General features: G+C 41.0%; 2 protein-coding genes across 2 annotated transcripts in view; both read right to left on the minus strand.

The window, feature by feature from the left end:
* Positions 1–2,034: 2,034 nt before the first annotated feature.
* On the minus strand, positions 2,035–13,518 carry LOC109466519. Its single transcript, XM_019764243.1, has 11 exons — positions 13,496–13,518; positions 13,033–13,163; positions 8,102–8,215; positions 7,060–7,314; positions 6,339–6,491; positions 5,532–5,753; positions 4,686–4,874; positions 4,153–4,268; positions 3,337–3,446; positions 2,918–3,105; positions 2,035–2,387 (listed from the first exon to the last, which is right to left on the minus strand). Exons 1-11 carry the CDS (start codon positions 13,516–13,518, stop codon positions 2,035–2,037), a joined length of 1,854 nt encoding a protein of 617 aa, XP_019619802.1.
* A 2,892-nt stretch (positions 13,519–16,410) lies between these two features.
* Positions 16,411–24,299, minus strand: part of LOC109466520 (IgGFc-binding protein-like) — an 18,522-nt gene continuing 10,633 nt past the window's right edge. The window contains exons 3-11 of the mRNA XM_019764245.1: positions 23,624–23,721; positions 22,649–22,785; positions 21,551–21,684; positions 20,521–20,754; positions 18,113–18,234; positions 17,850–17,993; positions 17,215–17,379; positions 16,570–16,775; positions 16,411–16,484 (exon numbers count right to left, since the gene is read on the minus strand). Coding sequence (XP_019619804.1) covers positions 16,411–16,484; positions 16,570–16,775; positions 17,215–17,379; positions 17,850–17,993; positions 18,113–18,234; positions 20,521–20,754; positions 21,551–21,684; positions 22,649–22,785; positions 23,624–23,721 — 1,314 coding nt within the window. The remainder of the gene's footprint in view (positions 16,485–16,569; positions 16,776–17,214; positions 17,380–17,849; positions 17,994–18,112; positions 18,235–20,520; positions 20,755–21,550; positions 21,685–22,648; positions 22,786–23,623; positions 23,722–24,299) is intronic.

Consider the following 24,299-nt stretch of genomic DNA (forward strand, 5'->3'; position numbering starts at 1 on the left):
ACCACATCTGACCACGAGGCAGAACACATTGATTGGTTGCTCAAAATATTGTCCATGTTTACAAAGAGCTGCTCCACTAACACTATGGAGCGGCCCAACCCAAATATATTGGCCATGTATCGTTGCTAGGACGACCGGCCAGTTGCTACGTGACTAAATACACGCCGCCACTAGGTCGCCACACCCGACCAGTTTGAAATCGATAGGATTACGTTATCGGTATTAACATTTCCTAATGTTGACCATCAGCCCCGCCGCGACTTACTACCGGTGACATAAACGGACGACAACATTTCAACGGCATGGGGATGTTTCGAAAATAACCATTTACTCCAATATCAAAACAGCTACGGTAAAAATAAAAAGACGTGCATCATCCCGGACATAATGCAACACCACATGCGAAATTACACAGAAATGCGACGTACGGAAGAATGCGTTTTGGCTGCGAACATCTTCCAAAAAACTTGGCATCTCTTAACCATGGGCAAAAACATCTGGAACCACTTATAAAAACCACCCCGTATCTGCATGAACTTTTACCCCCCCCCCCCACTGCTATTCCAAACAACGCGTTTTTCTGGACCATTCCAATTCGCCTCGTAATTGTAGGGGTGCGTCTGCGATATTACATTGACCGCGAAAGCAGCAACGGCAAAAATACACATTCGTGCATCAACACGGGCATGCCCGCAGACGGCGTATAAAATTGCGTGCCGATTACACAAAGAGAACCCAGTGTTTTGACTGCGAACATGAAAAATCAGCCGATTACAACACCGATTACAACACTCCGTCCGGAGGTCCTGACCTCCTTCACGGAGTAAAAAACAAACAGGCCTAGGCATCCTATTATGGCACAAAATGGTACGATAGGAGGCATACAGTCAACACACCAGGCTGGTTCAAAATTTAAACAATAAATTTTGAACTTTTAATGGAACCACTGCATTGAAAGGTGGAATAACTGTAGCAACTAGGAAGAAAAGGACTGTTTTCAACTGCTCCGAGGGCAAAATATGAGCATTTTGCAATTGATTCTGAACCAGAATCTCTTTTTTTGGCAAATCAGAAAAAAGATGAAGCGGGCAAATCGTTAACCAAGAAATTAAATACGTGTGGCCTGAGATGGTCTAGCTTACGACTAACTCCCAGCTAGTGGTCAGTTATGTGTGACAGGGGCCTTATCAGAACTCCGAATCATTTAACCCTCAAACACCCGAACTTTTTTTGTGACGGAAATGACCAAACGGGATCCAAATTGACCCCATTTGGTTTCTTTCAAATTTATAGGTATATTTTGGCATGATTAAGTGTTTAAAAATTTCAGCTCATCATCAAACTTTATGCAAAAAATAGGATGAGGCCTTCAGGCATCAACATGGGGTTGACTTTTGACCTCATATGATTGTAAAAGGTCATAACTTTTGAAAACCTGATAAAATAATTCCTGAGGTTGATTACTTGGTGAACTGCATAATATTAAAGCAATAATGAGGAATCACAGAATGTTCACATCAATTATGCAAATTAGGTTATCATTTGCATAATTGATAACTGTTTATGTTCCGCATGCCACAGATTAAATAGATTATATCTATAAAAGTAGTATTACATATTATAAGACATCCGAACAATGTCGTGTGTAGGAAAGTGCAAATATGGCTGTTGTCCGTTTGGAACCCAGACAGTCTTACATCAGACTTCCCGTTGTTATTTTTACACATTTGTGCCGATCTCCTAACAAAATTAGGAGAACTTGAAGAAGAGCTTTATTGACAAAGTCACGGGAGGACCCATGGATGCATTCTTGTGATGTGTCGGTGGCGTGCTTACCTGGCTGAGATAACATAGTTGTCTCACCAGGTAGAGCGGTTTATCTATCGTTTTGTGCGCCCCTTTTTAGGGGCTACTATTTTTTGTTTGATCCGGTCTACCATTAAACAGGCCACCCTAGGAATGAATGTTTGTTCTGGTCTTAGCGAAAATGGTAAAAAAAATCATAAGAAGAACACAACCAGGCACCATCTATCTTTACTGACCGACTAACGGCAGCGCCCCCTTGACAGGAAGAACGTCCGTGACGAACACCAGAGACACGACCATGGAGAGTAGAATGGTCACTCCGAACGAGATCCGGTCGCCCCTGTCCAGTGGCATGACGAAGGTGATGACCATCAGCACGACCAGGATGACGCAGGGCCCGATAGTGGTGGCGATGTGGAACCAGGGAATCCTCTCCAGCTGAATAGCAAAACATGCTTCTCTGTTGCCGTTCGCGAACAACCTGTCCTTCTGATACCATTCACCCTCCTGAATAGCGGGAGGGGAGGCATCGCAGCTGAGACTACTGGAATAGTCTTCTGTAAAGTTACCGTGTCCACATTCTGTGTTAAACATATAAAAACAACAGAGCATCAGCTATAGTATTTTAAAAGATTATACCTAGTTAAAAATACCTACCCTAAATCACTATGGGTCACTGGTTCCTTCGCTTATACTGGACTAAAGTTTGACCCGCCTCGGCTACCATGTGAGCGATACTTTTACAGGCAGCCCTGCTCATGATCTATCTATCTATCTATTTATCTATCTATCTTTCTATCTATCTATCTATCTATCTATCTATCTATCTATCTATCTATCTATCTATCTATCTATCTATCTATATATATATGATATATATATATATATATATATATATATATATATATATATATATATACATAGCCAAAATAGTTTGGAAATAGTTCTGATTACCGTAAATATCTATCTATTTATCTATATATATTTTTTTAAATATATTTATGGTTTATACCGTAAATACCGAATATGTCATACGTGGATACGTGAAAAAATACATCGATACGCTTTAAACATTGATAAACCTCAAAAATAAATGTTTGTAGAGGCTTACGGATGGCTTGGCCGATAGCTGCGGTTGCGGAGAAACAGATGTGACACTCCATGGTGTCAACAGGGAAGTAGAAGGGGTCCGCATCACACACGGTGGTGGTCAGGGTTTCTACTATCCAGGTTACCACGCCATTGTTGTTGACCTGGACTGGTATGCTTTTTTCCAGGCCGGTGTACGAAGGATCGGCGCTAAAAATCAAAGAACGAAAATGTTACTTAAACCGAATCCATGACAACGTTTTAAGACAAACGTTTCTTTATACAATGTATACCATTATCTTTATCACACTTCAGTCTGTACTGAAGAAGGCTATTATTTTTCGTTGCTTACGCCACCCAAAACTATACTCCCGTACCCGGAATTAAAGAACAAACCTGATTTTTGGTAATATGAACATAATTGGTTAAGACATGACATACTTTCTCTTGAGGATGAGAGCTGGGGTCCAAATACTGCTACCCGGAACACTGAATACGTTGATACCATCGTAATACTTTGGATCCCACCTCAGGCGACTGTCCTGCCACGTCTGGAAAAATGACAATTTCATCAGAGAAATGCATTAAGAATGGAACATTTGTGAACTTTTTCGCGCTCTTGGAAAAAAAATTAGTAGCATATTCCCAAAAGCTCAAAAGCTGTCATGAAGTCTAAGAACTGTTCCAACTTACAAACTGGAAGACCAGAGACGCCATAAGCTGCTCTTTCTTTTCATCCTGAAAAAAATAGAAGTTAGACCTAGAGCATAACCATAAAATCAGCAACATTATTCACCATAGTGTGTTTTTCGAACTAAATAAAGAACCCCAGATGTGTAACAGAAACTATTGTATATTTAGAAGTGTTTGCCGTGTTTCATTATCATCGCAGTGACCATTTATCACCGAAATCATTACATTAGTGAACCTTTTTCTTTGCATCACAACTGCACTAAAATTGCTTTAACCACGAACTTAAAACTCGAGCAACGGCCGCCTTGACACGACAATTAGACATAGCGTCTTACAGGAATTATACTTGAGTGTTTTGATTAGCTATGGACGCTTAAATTTCGTTTGATTTACAAGTCAGTTTACTATTAGTTACTCATTTATATACAAGTTACATTTGTTTTCAGATTTAATTAACGGTGAGAGCTATTGACCTGGATGCCTTAGTTATTTTGTATTGCTCAAAATACAAAGAAAACCTCATTTTGTTTTATCAAACGACACATTTTTATTGGATTTGCTTACCAAGTCGACGATCTGTTCCACAGACCCAGTGAAGCCGATGAGGACGTTTCCTTCAGGCGCCAGGTTCGGACTGTACACATCCAGCAGCTCTTTCTCCAGTCTACCTCTCATATTCACTAAGGAAGGGAGAAAGTATATGTCACCAAGACCATCGATATTAACAAGAGATATCTTGATTCATTGTCACATTATTTTGTGCTAAATCATATTTATAAAAGGATGACATCTTAAAAATAAAAGAGCTTTTAAAACATCAGACCGTCTCTTTCAAAACATTCGTTGTATCTACCTAATTTGTACTATAAAAATCAATTTCATATGCGCACCTTTAAATGTGTAAGGATTTTGTTGACTTATACCTTTACTCATACTTTAGGTAAAGCTTAAAGATAGAGTCTCGTGTGGTGCTGCATTAGTTTTAATGTCTCTGGCTTTTTTAAGCATCGAATTAGTGTGTTGAGTTTTTGTCGTGAATGCTTTTTATCTTGATGCAAAAAAATATATGTGCATGTTTGTAATGCGTATATAGGCACCTGAACAAATGGGCTTGACATGTTCCCATCTGCCATTTTCGATACACCTGACTTCGTTGGTATACTCAGACTTAATGGAATACCCTTCGTAACAGGTGAAGGCGACCCTTTCTCCCACAAAGTAGAACCTCTTGCCAGGGCTTCTCCTGCCGTAGTTTGGAGGACCCAGGTCCAAGCAGCCGTCTGCGTCTGGATGTAAAAATTATAAGGTGCGATTATATAAAGAATATACAATAATTAATGCATTAAGAGCGTGCAAATTAGTGTCGAAATGACATAAATTAAGACATATATAAAACTGCACATAAAGCCCTAAACTACTTGCAGCATTGGCAATAAAAAAACGATTCCAGCTCCTCATATATTGTGCTACTCACAGTTGGAAGAAATCTATCAGCTCTATGACCTGTCTCAGAGCCAGAATAATGTCTCTTGTATTGACTGATTCCATTCTGTCTTGGCTAAACCTGTTTACTTTATCATTTCGATAATCGTACATGATTGCTTTATTTAAATATTATATTTATATTTGTTTTTTTCACGATTTCCTTGTGATTTTCTCTCTGTATATACAATGTACATTGTATTGATTTCATTTCAGTTGTTTGCATTCTTGTAAATTGATATTACTTTTATTCTTCTCTGCACAATTCCAGAATTGTGCTTTAATTATTTCATGATTCCTTTGATTTCTTCTGTTTACTTTTAAGTTGACCTAATCCGTCTACAGATTTTATTCATTTGTATTGTATCGTAGCAGCCGCCATGAAGAATACTGTGAATTGAATTTGCAACAAAACACTAAAGCAGACCCTAATAAAACAAACAAACAAACAAACAACTTACTGCACGGAATGAGGTCACATTCCTCCTGGCTACCATCTTCCGTTATGCAAAATGGCCGCTCGAGTCCGGTAGGGTTACGACAGTAGTTGTGGACGAGGTTAGCCCAGGGGTACTCGGTTGTGTAGAAACCGCCTTGCGCAGCGGTCCACTCTACACAAGCAGCCCCGGATAAAGTGGTACTTCCTGTACCACGGTAGTTGATGCCGCTACCATGGTAGCAAACTGGGGGAAGAGACATAGCCATGTATAAGTACCTGATCATATAATCATCAATACAGTATTGTACATTCCCGAAAAGCTGTCAACAGCGGTATAATATGTCTCTGAAAGCTGGTACCCAATGAAGTAGTGTTTAAGTCAAAACAAGTATATTGGCGGCATTTAGATAATTTAGAAAAACTTGAGTGTGCCGTCACCACGTGTTGTGATTAGATGTCGGAATAAAAAAAACTGTATACTAGACCGCCACTGTGGAGGGATGAACGACGAAGAGATAACTGTGGATCTGAATAAGAAAGTCAACCACAGCGTGAAAACGGAACAAGGGCCAGAATCCCAGACTTAGCCATGTTTAGAAGTAGAAGAGGGGGCTCGGATAAAGAATTTTTAATGAAACGAAGTTGCATTGTTACACTGAAAGGTTTTAACAAGTAGGACGAAAAGGGCTTTCTTTAACCATTGGGGCCAAAATGCCTTTCATTGAGAATTTTGCAGTTGATTCAGAACCTTTTTTTTTTTTTTTGCAAATCGGAAAAAAATGGACAGGGCAAATCCGAGAAGCAACAAATTATATTGCTGTGGCCATACCTTCGTTGTTTTTTATCTCTGGTTCAGGGTTCCAGCATCCATGTTGTGTAGGAGGAAATACGTCGCATTGTGGCAGCATTGTCGTGTTCCTGATCCTGTCATCATTGAGGACCTCCTCACACCACGAGCGGCACGGTAGCAGCGATGTTCCACTGTAAAACATACATGTATAATAGATTCCGTACCGCTATTTACAACTCTAGAGATACAGGTTGGATCCTTGTCGACATAACTCCGATTAGGATGTCGTTAATGTGTGATGCTTGCCAAAGGGCCAAGGGCACGTGGTCGTCTTCACCCGCGATTTAAAGACGTTGTTAAAAAGGGACATTAAAAAGACATGGACATAGATACTAACACATGGGAGACACTAGCAACAAACAGAACACTTTGGAGACAGGAAGTTAAGAAGGGCTTACATCGGGGGGAAGAAAACAGAGTCTCGCATCAGAACTGAGACGCTTTAAACGCAAAACTAAGAATAAGTATAGGGTCTAGAATGAAGTACCCTATAGTCTTCGAATGCCTACTACCAATGTTTTAGATTGGTTTCTTATTTACAAATCCATAATTCCGAGTCAATTCATTAATCTAAAGTGACATGAATCAAAGTTCAAAAGTTAGAGCTATTTTTAAGCAAATAGCTTACCAGTAGATCCAGACAAATGATGCATTTCCTACGATTTCAGTGGGTATGCATGGAAGACCATGTGTTTTACTTACGTGCAAATGTTGTCTGCACTTCCTGGTGATGAGCACATATCTTGATCGGAGACATTGCATCTCGGGTAGAGGATCGTTGATACAAACTGTCCGAACTCGGGGTGGACTCCCTCTGGGTTGCCGTACGAACTGTTAATGTTGAGCAGCTCGGCCACAGAGGAGTTTTGTATCTCCTCGAATGTCGTCTGCCCCAGCTGGTTCGGTAACATCGCAAGCCTGCTGTTATTGAAATCCCCAGGAATTGTCAGGCATGCTGGAAATTAGATGAATATTTCCATTAGTCTTCCAACCTATTTTAAACGCCGCTTAAAATCTATTCTTTAAGCACTCAAAGTGTGCGTACAGGTTCCGGTTCTTCATTCGCCGGTACTTTTATTCGTGCTTTTAAGTGTGTTGAGGTGAGAAAACTCACTAGCTGTTAGATGAAGTGTCTACAAAGAGCAGCAGGGAAGACAAGGGGGGACAGGGTCAGAAACGAAGTCATCAGACAGTTGGTTGGCAACACGCCAGTTCTCCAGTTCATTGCCAAACAAAGGGTTCGGAGGTTTGGCCACCTGATGAGAATGCCGACCACTCAACCAGCCCTAAGGGCCTACACCGCCAGGCACGAGTAAGGGCGAGGGAAACCGAGCCGCCGATGGATACACGGAGTAGCGGAGACGCTCAGCGCACACGACATGACACTCCGGTAGGCCACACACCTGGCAGTGGAACGTCAACTACATCTCCCCGCGACGCCCCCCCCCCTTTCACAACATCTTTGACAACGTAATTATGGAGAAGAATCCAATCTTTATTTTACGAGCCACTGTAACTATTCCTTCACGAAAAGTGGAAATTACTAATGGCAGTAATTGCCAGTCGGGTGATGTTTGTTTTGTAAACAGAGCGAGACGTAACAACGATAGACTTGAATATCATTTACTACGATTTTGGGGGTTGGTACTTTAAAAAGGATACATTGACTGGTTGTGCTGACACTTACTACCATGGGTGAATCCAAATATCCATGCAGTGTGTAGTAACTGAAACCATCTTACCACAGCTTTCCTCATCACTCCCGTCTGTACAGTCTACCCTGCCGTCACACCACTTCCACGCCAGCAGGCAGGCTTCCCCGTCTCTACATTGCAGATACCCGAGGGAGCAGTTGACTGTGTCGTAAAAAAGTCAATTTCATCAATCTAATTATTCTCGATTGCAAGAAAAAAAAAGTGTAGTATGTTACTGGCCCTTGAACACGTATTCCAATGACCCCAAGTAGAATACACATTCTAACCCAATCAAAACATGCGTTTGTTTCGAAGGTGACCCCACTTTGAACACGTACAATGATACGAAGGACACGCGCACGCACACAATACATTTAGTTACTTCGTTACATGATATATGAAAATAATGTTAATAGACCACTTTCCTTTGGTGTATACGGCGTCATAATACATGGTCGGTTTCCTATAACCATACATATATATATATATATATATATATATATATATATATATATATATATATATATATATATATAGATAGATAGATAGATAGATAAATAGATAGATAGATAGATAGATAGATTGACATGTAAACAATGGTCAAATTTGGTCGAAATATTCGAATTTAATTTCAAACCGAACCATGTTCGATATGACGCCATTCGAACCGAGCGTTCGTTCGATTTGGGGTCACCCGCGGTCATTTACAGTAAACTCGCAACAGCCCGCTACTTCAAACCCCCTTTTTACATGGGTTCAGCCTAACAGTAAAAAATCCCCTTTTTCACAATTATAAACCGATTTCGGAACTGTACTCTATCTATGGCGCCGTCTTATAGTGTATATGTAACATGTAATGATGTTACTGCCGTCATTGTGGGTGACCTTGAACATCGTCATTCTTTTTCTTTTAATTTTTATTGCATTTCAAAAAAAAAAGATACACAACACATACAGAAAAACAAAAGGATAAAGTTCAAGACTAATAAAGACAGACCACGGATCCATAACATAATGTAGAAAATAAATAAACTAAAACATAAATAATAATCTACCATAAGTAACAGTAGATTAACAAATGATAAATATCAAAAACAACCAAAATATTAGAACAATGTCAAACAAAAATAATGTAGACAAAACAATGGTTTAAATATCAAACTGAGTATAATGAACGTAAGATCAACTTACACGTAGTCAGAATTAAGTGTTTGTGTCATTTTCCCCCATTTTTTTATAGTGGGCTAATAGTTTGTTTCTTCTCGAGACTATAATTAATTCAGTTTTGTTATGTAATTTTAAATAGGCTAAGAAATGTTTTAACATCAGGTGTTTGCCCCTTTGATTAAAGATAAATATTTTAACTAGTAAGATTATAACATTGTTGAGTATCGGACTCTTCTGTTCCAGGTCCCCAAAAATTACATTAAATGCATCAATATTTAGTATTTCTATTGTTAGCCGTTCGTACCAATTTTTGATTTTATTCCAAAATTCATAGACTTTCGGACAATCCCATAGTGCGTGAATGGTGTTTTCTTCTTCGTTACAAGAGAGACATAAGGGACTATTTTTGATCTTCCAAATGTGAAGCATCTTATTTGTTGGAAAAATTTTGTATATTAATTTCAATTGAAAAAATCTTAAACGGGGGCATATTGTTGTGGTGTAGATCAATTTGGTTCCAAGGAATGGGGGTGTTAAATTCGTCTTCCCAATAGTTAAGAATATTACGGGAGGTGTCAATTATACTATTCAATCGAAGAAAATCAGTGTATATGTTCTTATTCATATATAGGTTTAACTAAACAAGAGTAAAGGCATATTTTGGGTAAAATGGGACCTATGATTGGACATTTGTCTCTAAGTATTTTTTTCCAAGCATCTGGTATAGCAGACAGTATTTGATTGTATTCTAATCTACTAAACGTTTCATCGTATCTAGTGTATAATGTTTCTTATGTTAAAAATCGTCCAGCACTATCAATGAGGTCATTGATAAACATAATGCCTTGTGAGATAGGTCTTTCCCACATTGTAATACAGGTTTATCTTGAATCGTTATATTTAAATTGCACCAGATCAGTTGTGACTGTATATCCTGATAATTTTCTGGTGGCTTAACCCTACCTAGACCGGGGGGGGGGGCTAAACGTGCCCGCGGCAAATTTGATGTCACCTAGCGTCTGAACGGCTAGCCGTAGAACGGCCAAACTTGGTGACTTTTCCTAGAATATTGTTGGCAACAATTCTCTATCATTGGAATAAGATAATAATTTTTTGTGTTGCCATGGCAACGGGTTTCTGACAGGCATGTTTTGCTAAATTTAGTACTTTTTGTTTCAACAATAGAATTTTATGGGTTTTATGTCAAGTTACTCATGGTTTCTAATATTAATAACATCCCATATAATTTTATGTAAATTTTATCATTAAATATGCATAATTTATGCTAATTTGATGACGCCATTGGCCAAAATCCAAGATGGCGGACCATATCATTAGAACAGGTATATACAGGTTATTTTCATTAAAATTTCATCAATACTTCCATTTCTTTTTCCAAAAAAGGTCTAAATAAAGGTCTTTAGTATGTTTACGATGTATTTTAGGCTTCATCATGAAAAAAAAACAATTTTTGAAAATTCAAGATTGATGGTCCAAGATGGCGGATATCTTATTCCTTTATTCCTTTATTACGATACCCTTTAGCTAAAAACTGGCTAGTCTTCCAGGGTTCATACAGAGATCATACAATACAAACAACAGGTGACATAGTTAAAAATACACATATGACATGAAGAGGAAATTTACATTATTACATTATGTACAAATGAAAGATACCTAATTCACACTCTAATCACAGGACTCATATCGTGTGAACAGTTGGCGGATGGCTTTTTTAAAGTTAGATATGCTTGACAGTGATTTGATGTGTTGTGGTAGTTTGTTCCAAAGGTCAATTGCACGATACTGAAATGTTCTTTTTTTACTGTTTGTTTTTGGTTTGGGGAGCAAGAAACTGTTAGAAGCTGAAAATCTGGTTGAATATTTGTGGGTTGACTGGATTGGAACAATATGCATGACGTCATTTTATGACGTCATCGGTGTTGCTATGGGCAACATAAGACTTAGTACACCATAATAATCTGTCATAAACACTTTTGGTACAGTTATGTTGAATACCATTTAGTTTTCAGGGAAAAACCTATTTAGACGGTTTTGGCCAATAAAATCACATTAATGACGTCATAATGACGTCATATTACATCATAATGACATAAAAATTGTAGATATGATAAATTTTCACTAGTACACCAATCTCTAAAAATTTGGTGGTCATACTACATACCGTTCGCGAGTTCTTAGGGGGGGGGTCAAAAGAGCCCCCCCCGGTCCCCCCATGTCAAAAAAAGCCCGGTCTAGGTAGGGTTAAACTGAAAGGATAACCAAGCTTTTATTACGTCTTTGAAGAAAAGGCTAGGGTAGGCTTAAAAAGAGCAAGGGTGCTAGTTATATGCTTAGTATCTATTTGTATAAAAGGAAAAACACCATTTCTAAAAAGTACATTTGTCTGTCTAAACATCTTATTACAAAAACTATTATCAGATAAGTGTAGTCTGGGGATCCATGAGGCTTTCCGGGTGCGATCAAAGGTCTGTAAGTGTATCAACTTAACACATCCATGTTCGTAACTATTATACAATGTTTTACGCTTTATTGTCTCAGGTCCACCATTCCAAATAAATCTGAAGATCTTTTCCTCGTATTTTTTAAAGAAGTCATCATCAGGAGATGGTAGGGCCATAAAGAGATGTGTGAATTGAGAAACAACAAGAGTGTTGATAAGAGTTATTTTGCCGTGTAGTGTCAAAGGCTGACCTCTCCATGGTTGAAGGGTCTTATCTATTTTGGCTAATCTAGTTAAGTAATTTTTTAATTGGTCTTTTGTATTACCTGAAATATTAACACCCAGCATCTGTACTGGTCCGTCTATCCATTGAAGTAGGAGTGAACATGGGAGTTTAAAAGGAGTATTTCTTAAAGATCCAATTCGCAACATTTTACATTTATCGTAGTTTGGCTTTAAACCAGAGATAGAAGAAATATCATTTCAATCTTCAACCAAAGCTAATAAAGAAGGGAGTTTGGGTTGGATAGGAAAATTTGAATCGTCTGCAAATTGGGTAATTTTTGTTTCGTATTCATTTACCGTTAAACCATTTATCAGACTATTGTCTCTAAAGCGACGGTCACAACCCGCCGTACGTGCTTTTTGTCCGTACGTTTTTTGGGAGGCTACGTCTGCTACGTTTCTTCTGAAAACGTGGAGAAGGAGTGGCGTCTACGCACGTCACTCGCACGTCACTCGCACGGTTACACAAAGTGTAAGAGTGTGGTCTGCACGCCAAGTCTGACCCTGAGCAGTTGCGTGCATTGTACGTTGCGCAAGTGGTAAGTGAGTTGTACGTGCTTACAACGTACGATGTCAGTGCGATTGCAACTTTACCGCAAGGAGGCCGCACTCACAAGTGCTTCTTCCGCACGGCACGTACGGGGCACGCGCGTCGCTAGTACTCGCACGCACGGGTGGTAAATCCGCAGACCGCACGCAGAAAAAGTATTACATGCATTTTAAGTTCTACGGCGTGTCTGCGTGCTCCCAAATCCGTAGGATTCCGTACGGAGGTCGTACTCACCACGCACGGATGCCCTACGTTTGCCCACGTTTTTGCACGTAGACAGCACGCTGAAGCACGTACGGCAGGTTGTGACCGTCGCTTAATTCTCATCTCTAGAATTTCTACACTAAGGACAAAAAGGTAGGGTGACAATGGACATCCCTGACGAACACCTCGGGAGACTGAATACTGATACTACATAAACTTCATACAGCACCTCAAGCAGGAGAAACCTCGCAAATGGTGGCGCTTCGTCAACCGAGAGCTCGGTAGATCCCAAGAACGATCTAACCGTACATCCTTCGAGAATGTGCCAGACCACGACGTAGCAGAAGCTCTGAACCAGCATTTCTCTGAAATGTGGTGTCCTGGGAATGATCTCTATCTGTTTCCCCTTCAACAACCCACCAAGTCTGTTGATCTCTGCTCTATTGGGGAGGTCAAAGCACTTCTTAAGAACGTAAACCCCAACAAAGCAAGTGGGCCAGATGACCTTCCAACCTGGATACTCAAGGAGTATGCGGACGACTTCGCTCCTGTCATTACTCACCTGTTTAACTCCTCTTACGAAGGGGGGTCAGTGCCTGTAGTTTGGAAGGCAGCGAGCGTTGTCCCCATTCCGAAGGTAAAGGGTGCAACCACGCCTAGTGATATGAGACCGGTGTCTCTCCTGCCAGTATTAGCCAAGCTGCTAGAACGGTGTATACTCAAAAGACTGCTTCCCTCCATCACACCTGTCATCACCAATCAGTATGCCTACCTCAAGGGATCGTCCACAGTCATTGCTGTTATCAGAATGGTCCAGACATGGCTAACGGCCCTTGACTCTAAAGACCACACGGTAGTGCAAGCTCTGTTTGCAGACATGAGCAAGGCGTTTGACAGGGTGAACCACTCAATACTTCTCCAGCGAGTGAAAGATGTCGTGGGGAGCCCTCGAATGGTAGCATGGGTCCAGAACTATCTGACGGGCCGTACGCAGCGAGTGACCGCAAACAACAACTTCAGCAGCTGGCGCCAACTGACATCTGGAGTTCCTCAGGGGGGGGGGGGGGTTGGTCACCTTACCTCTTCCTCCTATTCATGAGCTCACGTGACACCGTATACACCAACACACTAGACGTGGGTTATGCGGATGATGTAGGACTGTCCAGGTCCGTCCCTTTGAAGCAAGTCGGCTCAGACAACACCATGACTGAAGAAGCAGCGCGGCTGGATTCCTGGGCCATAAGGAACGACATGCTCCTTAATGGAAAGAAGAGCCAGCTGTTGCTGATCTGTTCCAGCCGTGGTGTACCAACTATGCCACCGCTCACTCTTGGAGGTGACCTTGTCCCAGTTACGACTGTCGCTAAAGGCCTCGGTTTCACCTTTGACAGCAAGCTGTCCTGGGAGGAACATGACCCTAAGGAACAGCCAGGCCATGAGTGCTCCCAGGGCTAGGACAAAGCGGCTCCAGCAGTCCTTTTTCCACAGGGCCATAGCCCTATACAACAAAGAACTGACGTATCTCTAGTTTTATTTTTCCTGAACCTCATCTGTATATAGTTTTTTGCTTGGTACAAATTCTTTATGTATTATAGTGTATATGAGGGTGTGTATATAGTGTTGTTTTGCCTATTGTAACTTTTATTTTCTGTACGCAAACTCTTTCAATTCAGGGATTCGTATCCCTGCTGCAAGGTTTGCTTTTGGTGTTGAAATAAACTATCAAGTGAGACCGGAAAAGGAGAAGATATGTGTCCATTATTCATTACCCTACTGGAGATGTCTTTATATAGTAACGCTATCCATCTCATGAGGGTTTTGCCAAATCCGAAGAATCTCAATACTTTAAACATGTATTCCCAGCATAAAGTGTCAAATGCTTTTTCCAAGTCGGCTATGAAAATTTTAAGCCCGGTTTGTTTTCAGTTTCATAGTATTCAATTATTTCAAGAATTCTTCGAATGTTCTCACCTATGAATCTATTTTTCAAAAAAAACCCGTTTGGTCTACACCGATCAAATCATTTATCACTTTCTTGATTCTAAAGGAGATCACTTTAGAAATTATTCGAACGTCACACCCTAACAGGGTTAAAGGTCTCCAGTTGTTCAGATAACACGGGTCCTTATATTGCCCTTCTCCGTTCTGTTTCAATAAAAGAGTAATAAGTCCGACTCTCTGAGTATCAGACAAGTATCCCTTATCGAAAGCATAGTTATAACACAAAAGCATCGGTTTCTTTAAATTCTTAAAAAAGACTTTGTATACCTGAACAGGCAATCCGTCAAGTCCTGGTGCCTTACCATCAGTAAAACTATTAATTGCTTGCCAAAAGTTGGGGTTTGGTACGTTAAAAGGATACATTAACTGGTTGTGCTGACACTTACTACCATGGGTGAATCCAAATACCCATGCAGTGTGTAGTAACTGAGACCATCTTACCACAGCTTTCCTCATCACTCCCGTCTGTACAGTCTACCCTGCCGTCACACCACTTCCACGCCAGCAGGCAGGCTTCCCCGTCTCTACATTGCAGATACCCGAGGGGGCAGTCGACTGTGTCGTAAAAAAGTCAATTTCATAAATCTAATTATTCTCGATTGCAAGAAAAAAAAGTGCAGTATGTTACTGGCCCTTGAACACGTATTCCAATGACCCCAAGTAGAATACACATTCTAACCCAATCAAAACATGCGTTTCTTTCGAAGGTGACCCCACTTTGAACACGTACAATGATACGAAGGACACGCACACAATACATTTAGTTACTTCGAATATAGTTACTTAGAATTTTGGGATTCTATCAAATAAACGATTAGACGGAAAAAGAGAGCCCCATTAACCAAGAAGAATAGTAACAGTATCTCACCACAGCGGGAGTCAACGCAGTGGCATCCCCATTCTCCGTCCACTTCCGTCCAGCTGTAACCTCCTTCCACATCACAGTCCCCTGCCCCTGCCATTGATTATTAGTATACATTGTACATTGTACATACTCACTAATGGAGATCTTTCTCATTAATCTAACGGCCCTTGGTCTGTATACCGAACATGGGAAAGCCAACCATTATAACACAATCTACCAGACTACACACTACTATAAAACAGCCGAAAAGTTACAAATTATACAATTATAAAGGTGTGTATCAAGAAAAAAATGTTTCACCAACTCTAAATTTCGTACCGAAGTTAAGGTCATTTGGCCCCACCAAAAAAACAGAAAGGCCGACAGTACATTTGCTCTGAAATATCATGTGACCCTGTTTTTGCAATATTTAGCGAGAAATTGCAATAATTTAAGATAGCTGCTAATGTTTGTCCTCTCGACCAATGACTTTTACGTGTTGAATTAATTCCCGCGTTTATATGCGCATCAAAACAAGATAAATACCGATAGAACCAGTAAACACGGAAAATGGGGCAAATTTGCCCCAAAAGAAAAATTACTGGGTTTAGAAGAATGTGCACCGTGGGTTGTGTTGCCACCGCAAGCCTCCTTGCGAACAAGTCGATCTACCAAACGAACCACTTGGCAAACTAAAGAGAGAGCCTCAAGTCGAGTCATAGCAAGCCGCTTGGCAAACTGAATACTATACTGCCAGGGACATATATACTGCCATGGGTATACTGACAGGGGTATACGTATACTGACAGGGGTATACTGACAGGGGTAAACTGACAGTCTATTTACGGTGAACCTTGTGGCAAGGATGGGTAGATAGTTGAAATCTTGAAGATCGGTCGACGACCAACATCGGTACCTGTGGATCAACAACAGACTGCTCTTACGGCCTAAAAAGGGATCTGCTGTGGGACTACTTTAATCTTTTTTTAGACGACACTCACCATCACCACCACTGGCGATGTCTTCGTCGATCAGTCCATCGCCGTCATCGTCGATGCCGTTCCTCAGCTCTTCGTCCACACGCCCGTCGCAGTCGTTGTCGACGCGGTCGTTTGCGACAGTCTGGGTGGGGGTGCAAGCTCCACCGATCTGGGCCAGACGGAGGCCGCCTGGATAGCCATACGCCTCCGCGCTTGCGAAGCCATAGCTAGGGATGCGATGAAGAAGATGTGTAAAAACGCGGCGAGGCTGTAGACGTTCCAGGTAGTAATGGCCGTATGCTAGCCGCCTCAAAAAAACAAATTAAAAAAAGATAAAGCCCTGCCCACACTATCAACTATTATTCAGGTGTGCCTCTTTCCAAACATGGGAAATCCGGTATGCTTTCCGACGTCCCGACCCGACGCTCGGTACCCGGTACTTACCTGGCCCGGGGCATGGGATTTGTGTGGTTGTATCCTGGAAAGCTTGGAAGGTCATAATTCTGGCAAAGCTCACTTACCACCAGTCCAGGGTGCCGCGCGCTGGGCCCAGCAAGCTCCATTCTCCTTTGTTTGATTTTGTTAGTTAGTGCCAACATTTCCCAAACATCGATAATCTGCAAAGGATTCGAACCAAGGGTCACTAGATTTAGTCTAAGATCCCACCTGAAGAGACCGAAGGTTGCGATGGGGGAAGAGTGAGTTGCTGTGTGTGTGCCTGCCGAGATAGTCAGATCAGTAGCTTCGTAGGTAGTCCCCGGCACGGGATGCCAAACGGTACTGCCCGGCAACGGTTGTCCATCGAATATGAGACCAGCTTTGTCAGCCGACCTATGGACAGAAGGATGGAATCAAGACGTCAGTCACTAGTTGTCGTCTCCTTCTGGAACATTCAATCATGTTATCGTTATATCCTCGGTAGAACATCAGATGATCACTTATCACAAACTTAATGTTCTACAGAACATGTCATTATTTAAAAGGGAAGAAAAGTTATTCCAGTTTACCTCATCATTATCCAGTTTACCTCAATGAAGAGCTATAATCTTCCACTGGCCAGTCGTGACAGAGAGGACAGCCCCTATGTACAGTATTTACAGGATCCTTGTGCCGGGGAAATCCGCCTTGTTTTTTTCGACAAGTGCAAAGAGCAGTGGATCACAGTCCAAATGCGTGCAAGTGGGTGAGCGACAACAGCCTGATGACAGTCCCATGACAGGACTGCTAACTACACAGAGAGAGTAACAAACACACGCGCGCGCGCGTTCCACAGAAAGACAAAGAAAAAGAGGAAAGCTTACTGGATGACCAGGTTCACGTGGTGCGTGGTTCCGCTGTTGATAAGCTCGACCGTTGAAAATGTGTAATCTGCCTCAAACTGGGCCACAGGAGGGATGATCATGGAGAAGGGGTCGGTGTTCGTGTTGTCGGCATCTCCTGTTTTACTACACAGAAGCAACAGAAGCCACAATTTAAATACATTATTCAGAGATCGTGTTTTGGGGTCTTTACAAATCTAACGTTCAGGAGTTTCACGACAAAGCAGGGAATAGATCGCTCACACCTGTATTGTACCAACAGTACTGGTTCGTTGGAGGTCACGTGCAAGTACTCGTTCGAACCAGCCTCAAATTCCCAGAATTGCCCTGCGTCCAGATTCATTGGGTTTCGACCGGTAACAGTCACCTTGAAAATAAAGATAAAAGCAAAGAAGCATTAGTGGCAAGGTGGTCTTGTTGTCAGACTTCAACTTGTTAACTACATACTCGTAATCCGAATGGCTAGCCTTTTTTTCCTTTTGTACGTAATCTGTGCCGACTTTTATCGGTCTATTTAAAGACATGGACATTTCTTTGGATAACCAGTTTAGACCCTACCTGCCTATATTGTACCTGCATTGCACGTGCGGAGGCCAGAAGCTTGTCCCTCTCCGTAAGTAGCAGTGTCCCTAACCGTATCGTCTACTGTTTGTATACAGTATATTTTTACCTAGTGTCGATCTGTAAAGCACTTGGCGGGAGGGGTAGGTGTTCTTCTGTGGTTTGCGAACTCCTTGTTGTAGACCTAGTAGACCGATACATGTGGTGGTCTCCTTAAAATGTGGTCTTCCTTCGAACTCCTAACCTCCAGAGGCAAGGCCCGACCACTAGATCCAATAATGTGGCGTATAAAAACGCCTCGGCGACGTTATTCTTTTTACGGCAGACAGGACCATGATGTGTATTTTGGTTATTGTTGATGGAGGTACTTGTTAAAGTGAGTGAGCCAGCCATAAGTTTCTTATTTGGATGTGATATAAACGCTCTGCGAGATTTCAACCCAAGACTCTGTTAGGTTTTTTTTTTCTGTTCCACGCAATTATGTCCATTTTATCGGCCTTCGTGGCTTCCCTACGTTCTATCTATTGCAAACCCTTTGTCGTTTTATTGTGTTATTCAATTTGGCCATAGCAAGTTAATTTTATGGCTGACATCCTGCGCAGGCTCCGAAACTAATGCGATAGGGGAAGAAAACAAGGCGAGCCTAAAAACAAGACTCCTACATTTTCACATTTTGACATCATCAACCTTATTATGCAAGGAATTATCCCTTTATTGCGCTAGGTTTACTGTCGACTATTACAACATTTATTTGCCACTAAAGAAATAAATTTAAGTTTTCTATCATTGCACAACTAGTTTTGCTTCAGTGGGAACATCACATGTAAACCTTTGTTGCAACACAACCAGGAGTGTGTTGCCACATCATAACTTGTTATCAAACAGCATTGATATGCAAATTCCTTTGTTATATTCTTTTGTTATTATCTTGATTTGTTTTTGTATTATTGCCTTTATTACTATGAGTTGTGGCTCTTGGTTTGACGAGTTTGTTTTATTACCACCTTACTGAGTTGCGGCATTATATAGTACTTTTACTTTTATTTGTACTATGGTGACTTTAATTTGTACTTATAAGTTGACTTATCATTTTTTTATATCTGTTATTTTCTTGTATATTTTATTCATGTATGCCTGCAGGGCACATTGAAAAACGCCTTAGTGGCGATATGTACACCCTGGGTAAACAAATAAAACCAAACAAACAAACAAACAAACAAAAGGAATGAAATACATCACATCATCGAAGTAAGAGACAAAATCAGGCGAAAATACGCGAGCTGATGTCATCTATAAAAAATTACTTGCTGTGGCCTTATTGTAACCTGGAACATCTTGTATAAGCACGCTGCGTTCACTCGTTCATCACTTGGTTTGTAGTAAATTAAGAATAGGTTAACATTAATAAACATAATTTATTCAACTTAATTTATGAGGAAGTGCTAGAAAAGCCTTTTTGTCTAGATAAGGCTGTCATTATGTGAATATGATCAACAGATATAATCAAGAATAGAAATGAAATGAGGATCTTATATTCATAATCAATGACAAAAATATAGCATTTTTTTGATAGGAATGGTAGTGTTTGTCCGTTTGTCTGTCAAATATGGTATAAAATTCCCAGCAGTTACCTTATACAAAAATTTAAAAAAAAATTCAAACTTAGATCGTGATTCGCAATGTTGTACTAAGCTACGTATATACCAAAAATCACGACGATCCGTCAACCGCTTTTTTAGTTATCCTGTTTTGAAGATCAGGGAGGTTTAAAAACAAACTCCTTGGTTTAAACAAACCGTACTGCAATTTCAGAGCACAATAGCTACCTACCATTCAAAATTCATGACCCTAGCCTGTCCAGCTCGCAAGATATCAAAACCGAAAGTTCCGCTACAGTACCAAGAGAAGCCATTTGGGGGCCCAAATCTCATCATTTCCAGTTTTCTGACCCTGTCAACGCACCAAGTAAGATACCAATCCATCCAACTGTTCTTGAAATGACTTTTTGACAAATTCAATAGGGACTGCATTTGAGTATTTTAATAATCTTTGCCCCTGAGTCGTCGCTATAAAAACACAAGACGGAGCCTACCTTTGTGTTGTCTCTGGCAGCCACAACGCGGAAGATGTCGCCAGCGGTCCGTTTTGCCAGCGGGGCGGTGACGAACTCCTTCCCCCAGGTGTCTACGGGTGGCATCATCACCACAGTGTAGTCGCCAGACCCTTCCTGATTGTTCCCTATCACGGTGAACAGGTTTCCGCTCAGCACGGACACCGGATGGCTGGATGTGATCCTGGACCCGGTCAGGTCTTCAGCCGATTGTACCTACAGGGACGTTTAATTTGTCTTTTACCTAAAGTACTGCGACGTGCCATGAAGACAGACTCAAAAGCCATGGCATGGGAAACGTATTATATAGTAAGTACAATCAAGGAAACTATTTTTGCTGCTCTTCGCTGGAACAGAATGAAGCTTGATGATTGCAAAACACAGTACGTCATTATTGTCATACACCCAATTATTGGTAGCTGACAACAATCTCTGAAAACTTGCATGGCTGCTCTATTGAGCATACACGCTGTTCACTTTGTGTAAACTGACATCTTACCTCCAGAAGAATTTGGTCACGATTATGGATCACGATTATGTTTTTCACATTTTGGTTTGTATATTTCTGTTCAGTCATTTATATATGTTGTGTCATTGGTTTAATCTGATCTTCAGTTATACTGATCTCAGTTAACATCTCTCAGTTATTTAATTTTGTTGTATGATTTACTATTAATCAATTTGTTTTATGTTTGAATGTCCTTGAGCCCTCTTGGAAATCAACAATTTACTGTTGGAGAGGCTACCAAGGTGTTCAAAGATGAAATAAATAAATAGAATACAAGAAAACCCGTATAGAAATAGCAATAGCAAGTTCGGCTAAGTACGCCGGCTATATATAGGAGGACTATTGTATTCTATAATGTATATATAGGGGAGTTTGACCGCCTTGGAGTTTCACTGCCCTCGCAGATAGAAGGGAAAGAATCAGCCTTCAAAGAGAAACCAAAGTAACTCATCCTATGTCTTCCCCAACCAACTCGGCTAATGGAAGGGTACTGAGCATTCTTACCTGAAGTGTTTGAAACCTGTCCAGGGTGACCGTGAAGTTCTGACCTGCGGGGTAGTTGTTTCCGCCAAACGTCACGTCTTGAGTAGGGTTAATGGTCACAGTCGTCCCGTCGTAGACGCCGACAACCCCAAACTCTGTAATGGAGATCAAAGACACAAAACATGGCGAGAAAGCACCACATGGAAGGATGAAAGCAAAGGTAGAGTGTAAGGTGTAAGGTGTAAGAAAAATTGGCTTATTTATCATTAGCGTCGCTACTTGAAATGGCCATGGGTAAGGCGCCCTGAACCGCGGGAGCATCTTAAATACTTCGCTTCTGCCTGGGTTGACCATGAATACTTTATGTAGTGTTGGGTGCTGCATAGACTATTACATAAATTTGTCCCTTAATTGAGACAAGTGAAAGTGCGCATTAAAACATATTCGTGCCAATCAGAGATGGCAGTCTTCCCTGCATGCCAGTACTCGCCCTCTGCCAGGACACTCAAAAACTGCATTGTGCTCTTTCTTTATCACCGCAGACACAGACAAACAAGGCACAAAGACAGGCACAAAGACAAACAAAAAAATTCTTCACTACAAAGTAGAAACAAAATAAAACTGGATTTCCGCAATCTCATGCCTTCGTCAAATTATGCTAACATTTGGTTATTGACAAATTATACATGTTTCATTGTCTCATTGATAATGTAAACAAGATCATCGAATTATTTCAGCTGTTCATATTGTTCAAACATCATGGCCCTAGCATTTCCAGATTACTAGATATCAAAAACCGAAGTTCCGCCAGGGGGCCCAAAATCGAATTATTTTCAGCTCTCAAGACCTACCCACGTACCAATTATCGAGATAACCCATCTAAGCCTTCCTAAGTTATGCTACGTATACACACACACACACACACATATATACACACACACATGTACACACACACACACATGCGCGCGCGCACATATACACACACATACACACACACACACATACACACACAACACACACACACACACACACACACACATACAGACGAGAGAGAGAGAGAGAGAGAGAGAGAGAGAGAGAACAATCTTGGCGGAGGTACAAATGAAGTAAAATTCTTACCAGTTGGCAAGTTATCCCACCCCTCTTCGCTCCTCGCGACAGGCGTCATACAGGCGACAAAGTACTCGGTCCCCAACACGTCTGTCGGGAGGGCCAGGTAGGCATCAGACGAGGCCTTTTCAGCAAACACTCCGTAACTGTGGGTGTCAATGTGAAGCAGTCCTTCATTATTCAACATACCACCCTTCACATACGATCCTCCTAGACTTTCTTTCAAGGCTTTTAGAACATGCTGTAAACTGTACATTGTAAGCATTTTTATAACAAAACAATTGTATTTTTGCTAAGTGTTCATGTTGCTACGGGTAAGTGACTCATTCTCTTATTATGTAAGCACCAGATTTGCTGTGAGCTCCAATTGTTGCTGTAAGTCCACACCGACTTAATTTTATGGATGACATCTGCGCGCGCATTGATTTTCGCCTGTCGCCCTCAAAAAAAAAAAAAAAAGATCACCTCCACCGAGGCTCTGGCCTGGCTCTAGGCCTGGGTAGTCCATGCTAGTCAGCGACAAAACGGAGCCGAGCACCCAGGCTATCGAATTCGAAACTCCACGACTCAAGAACTCAGTACAGACGTACAGTACCGATTCATAAATGCCACAAAAAGCCAGCGTGTGCCGACTTGTCGTATACGTCACTATGTACTGTCGGGAATTCACAATACCAGCTTTGTATTCCTGTGGTTCAGTAGCATTTTTATTTTTGGCCGGAATTTTTTTTTATTCGCCCGCGCGCACTAGTTTGGGGGTCTTCAGAGGATGTCATCCATAAAATTAAATTGGTGTGGCCTAAGTTACAAATTTCTTATTTCTGAATCTTTTCAATTCCAATATTGCCGCCCGGGAATTGTTTTCGTGCTCACCTGTTTGTGATTTTTGTTATCACAAATTTATCTTCTCAACCTGTGACAGTATATAGTTAGGTGCACATTGTTATTGTTGTATTGTTTAAAGTGATTTAAGAAAAACAGTACATCACGATCTCTTCATCGGACGTGACGTGGATGGCCCTGTTGCTCTTTTCGCTGCCACGAAGCTCCACGTCTAATCGTTCCAGGTCCACCTCTGTCACCTGTAAAAAAAACAACACCGGAGGTTAGAATCAGCATGTGCAGGTTTGTTTGTGTCTTCATGTAAACTCGAGAATCGCTCTATTCGGCCATTAAAACCGCTTTTTTATGGAGGTTGATTATTGTTCCTTTGCGGTCTGTCCCAGTGGTTCTGCCCATACTCCAGTCACGGCGGGAGGAAGCAGCGAGAACTCTGCTTACCCAGATGAAGGCATGCGATCATCCCCTGCACTACATAGTCACAAATGACAGGAAAGAACTAACTGGAAGGACATAGAAACCATAGCCATCTCACAATACCACAATTTTGAACGGAAAGACTGAAACGATATTTTTTCTACCAAACAACATTCCTCTAAAGCAAATTTATGAAATGATTCATCCTGTATCTTTTCAATGTATGGATATCTATGAGTTGGTTTCTTTAATTTTAAAAGTGTACTAGTCTGTGTAAATGGATGTTTCTTCTTAAAGTTTTTAATCCTCCACGAATTTTGAAATATTTGTCAAGATAAAAAACATTACCGATAATACAGAGAATAAATAAATGAATAAATATCGGCAACAAACTCAAGTCATT

The sequence above is a fragment of the Branchiostoma belcheri genome, unplaced genomic scaffold (genome assembly GCF_001625305.1).
Source record: "Branchiostoma belcheri isolate BF01 breed outbred unplaced genomic scaffold, Haploidv18h27 scaffold169, whole genome shotgun sequence".
NCBI lineage: Eukaryota > Metazoa > Chordata > Leptocardii > Amphioxiformes > Branchiostomatidae > Branchiostoma > Branchiostoma belcheri.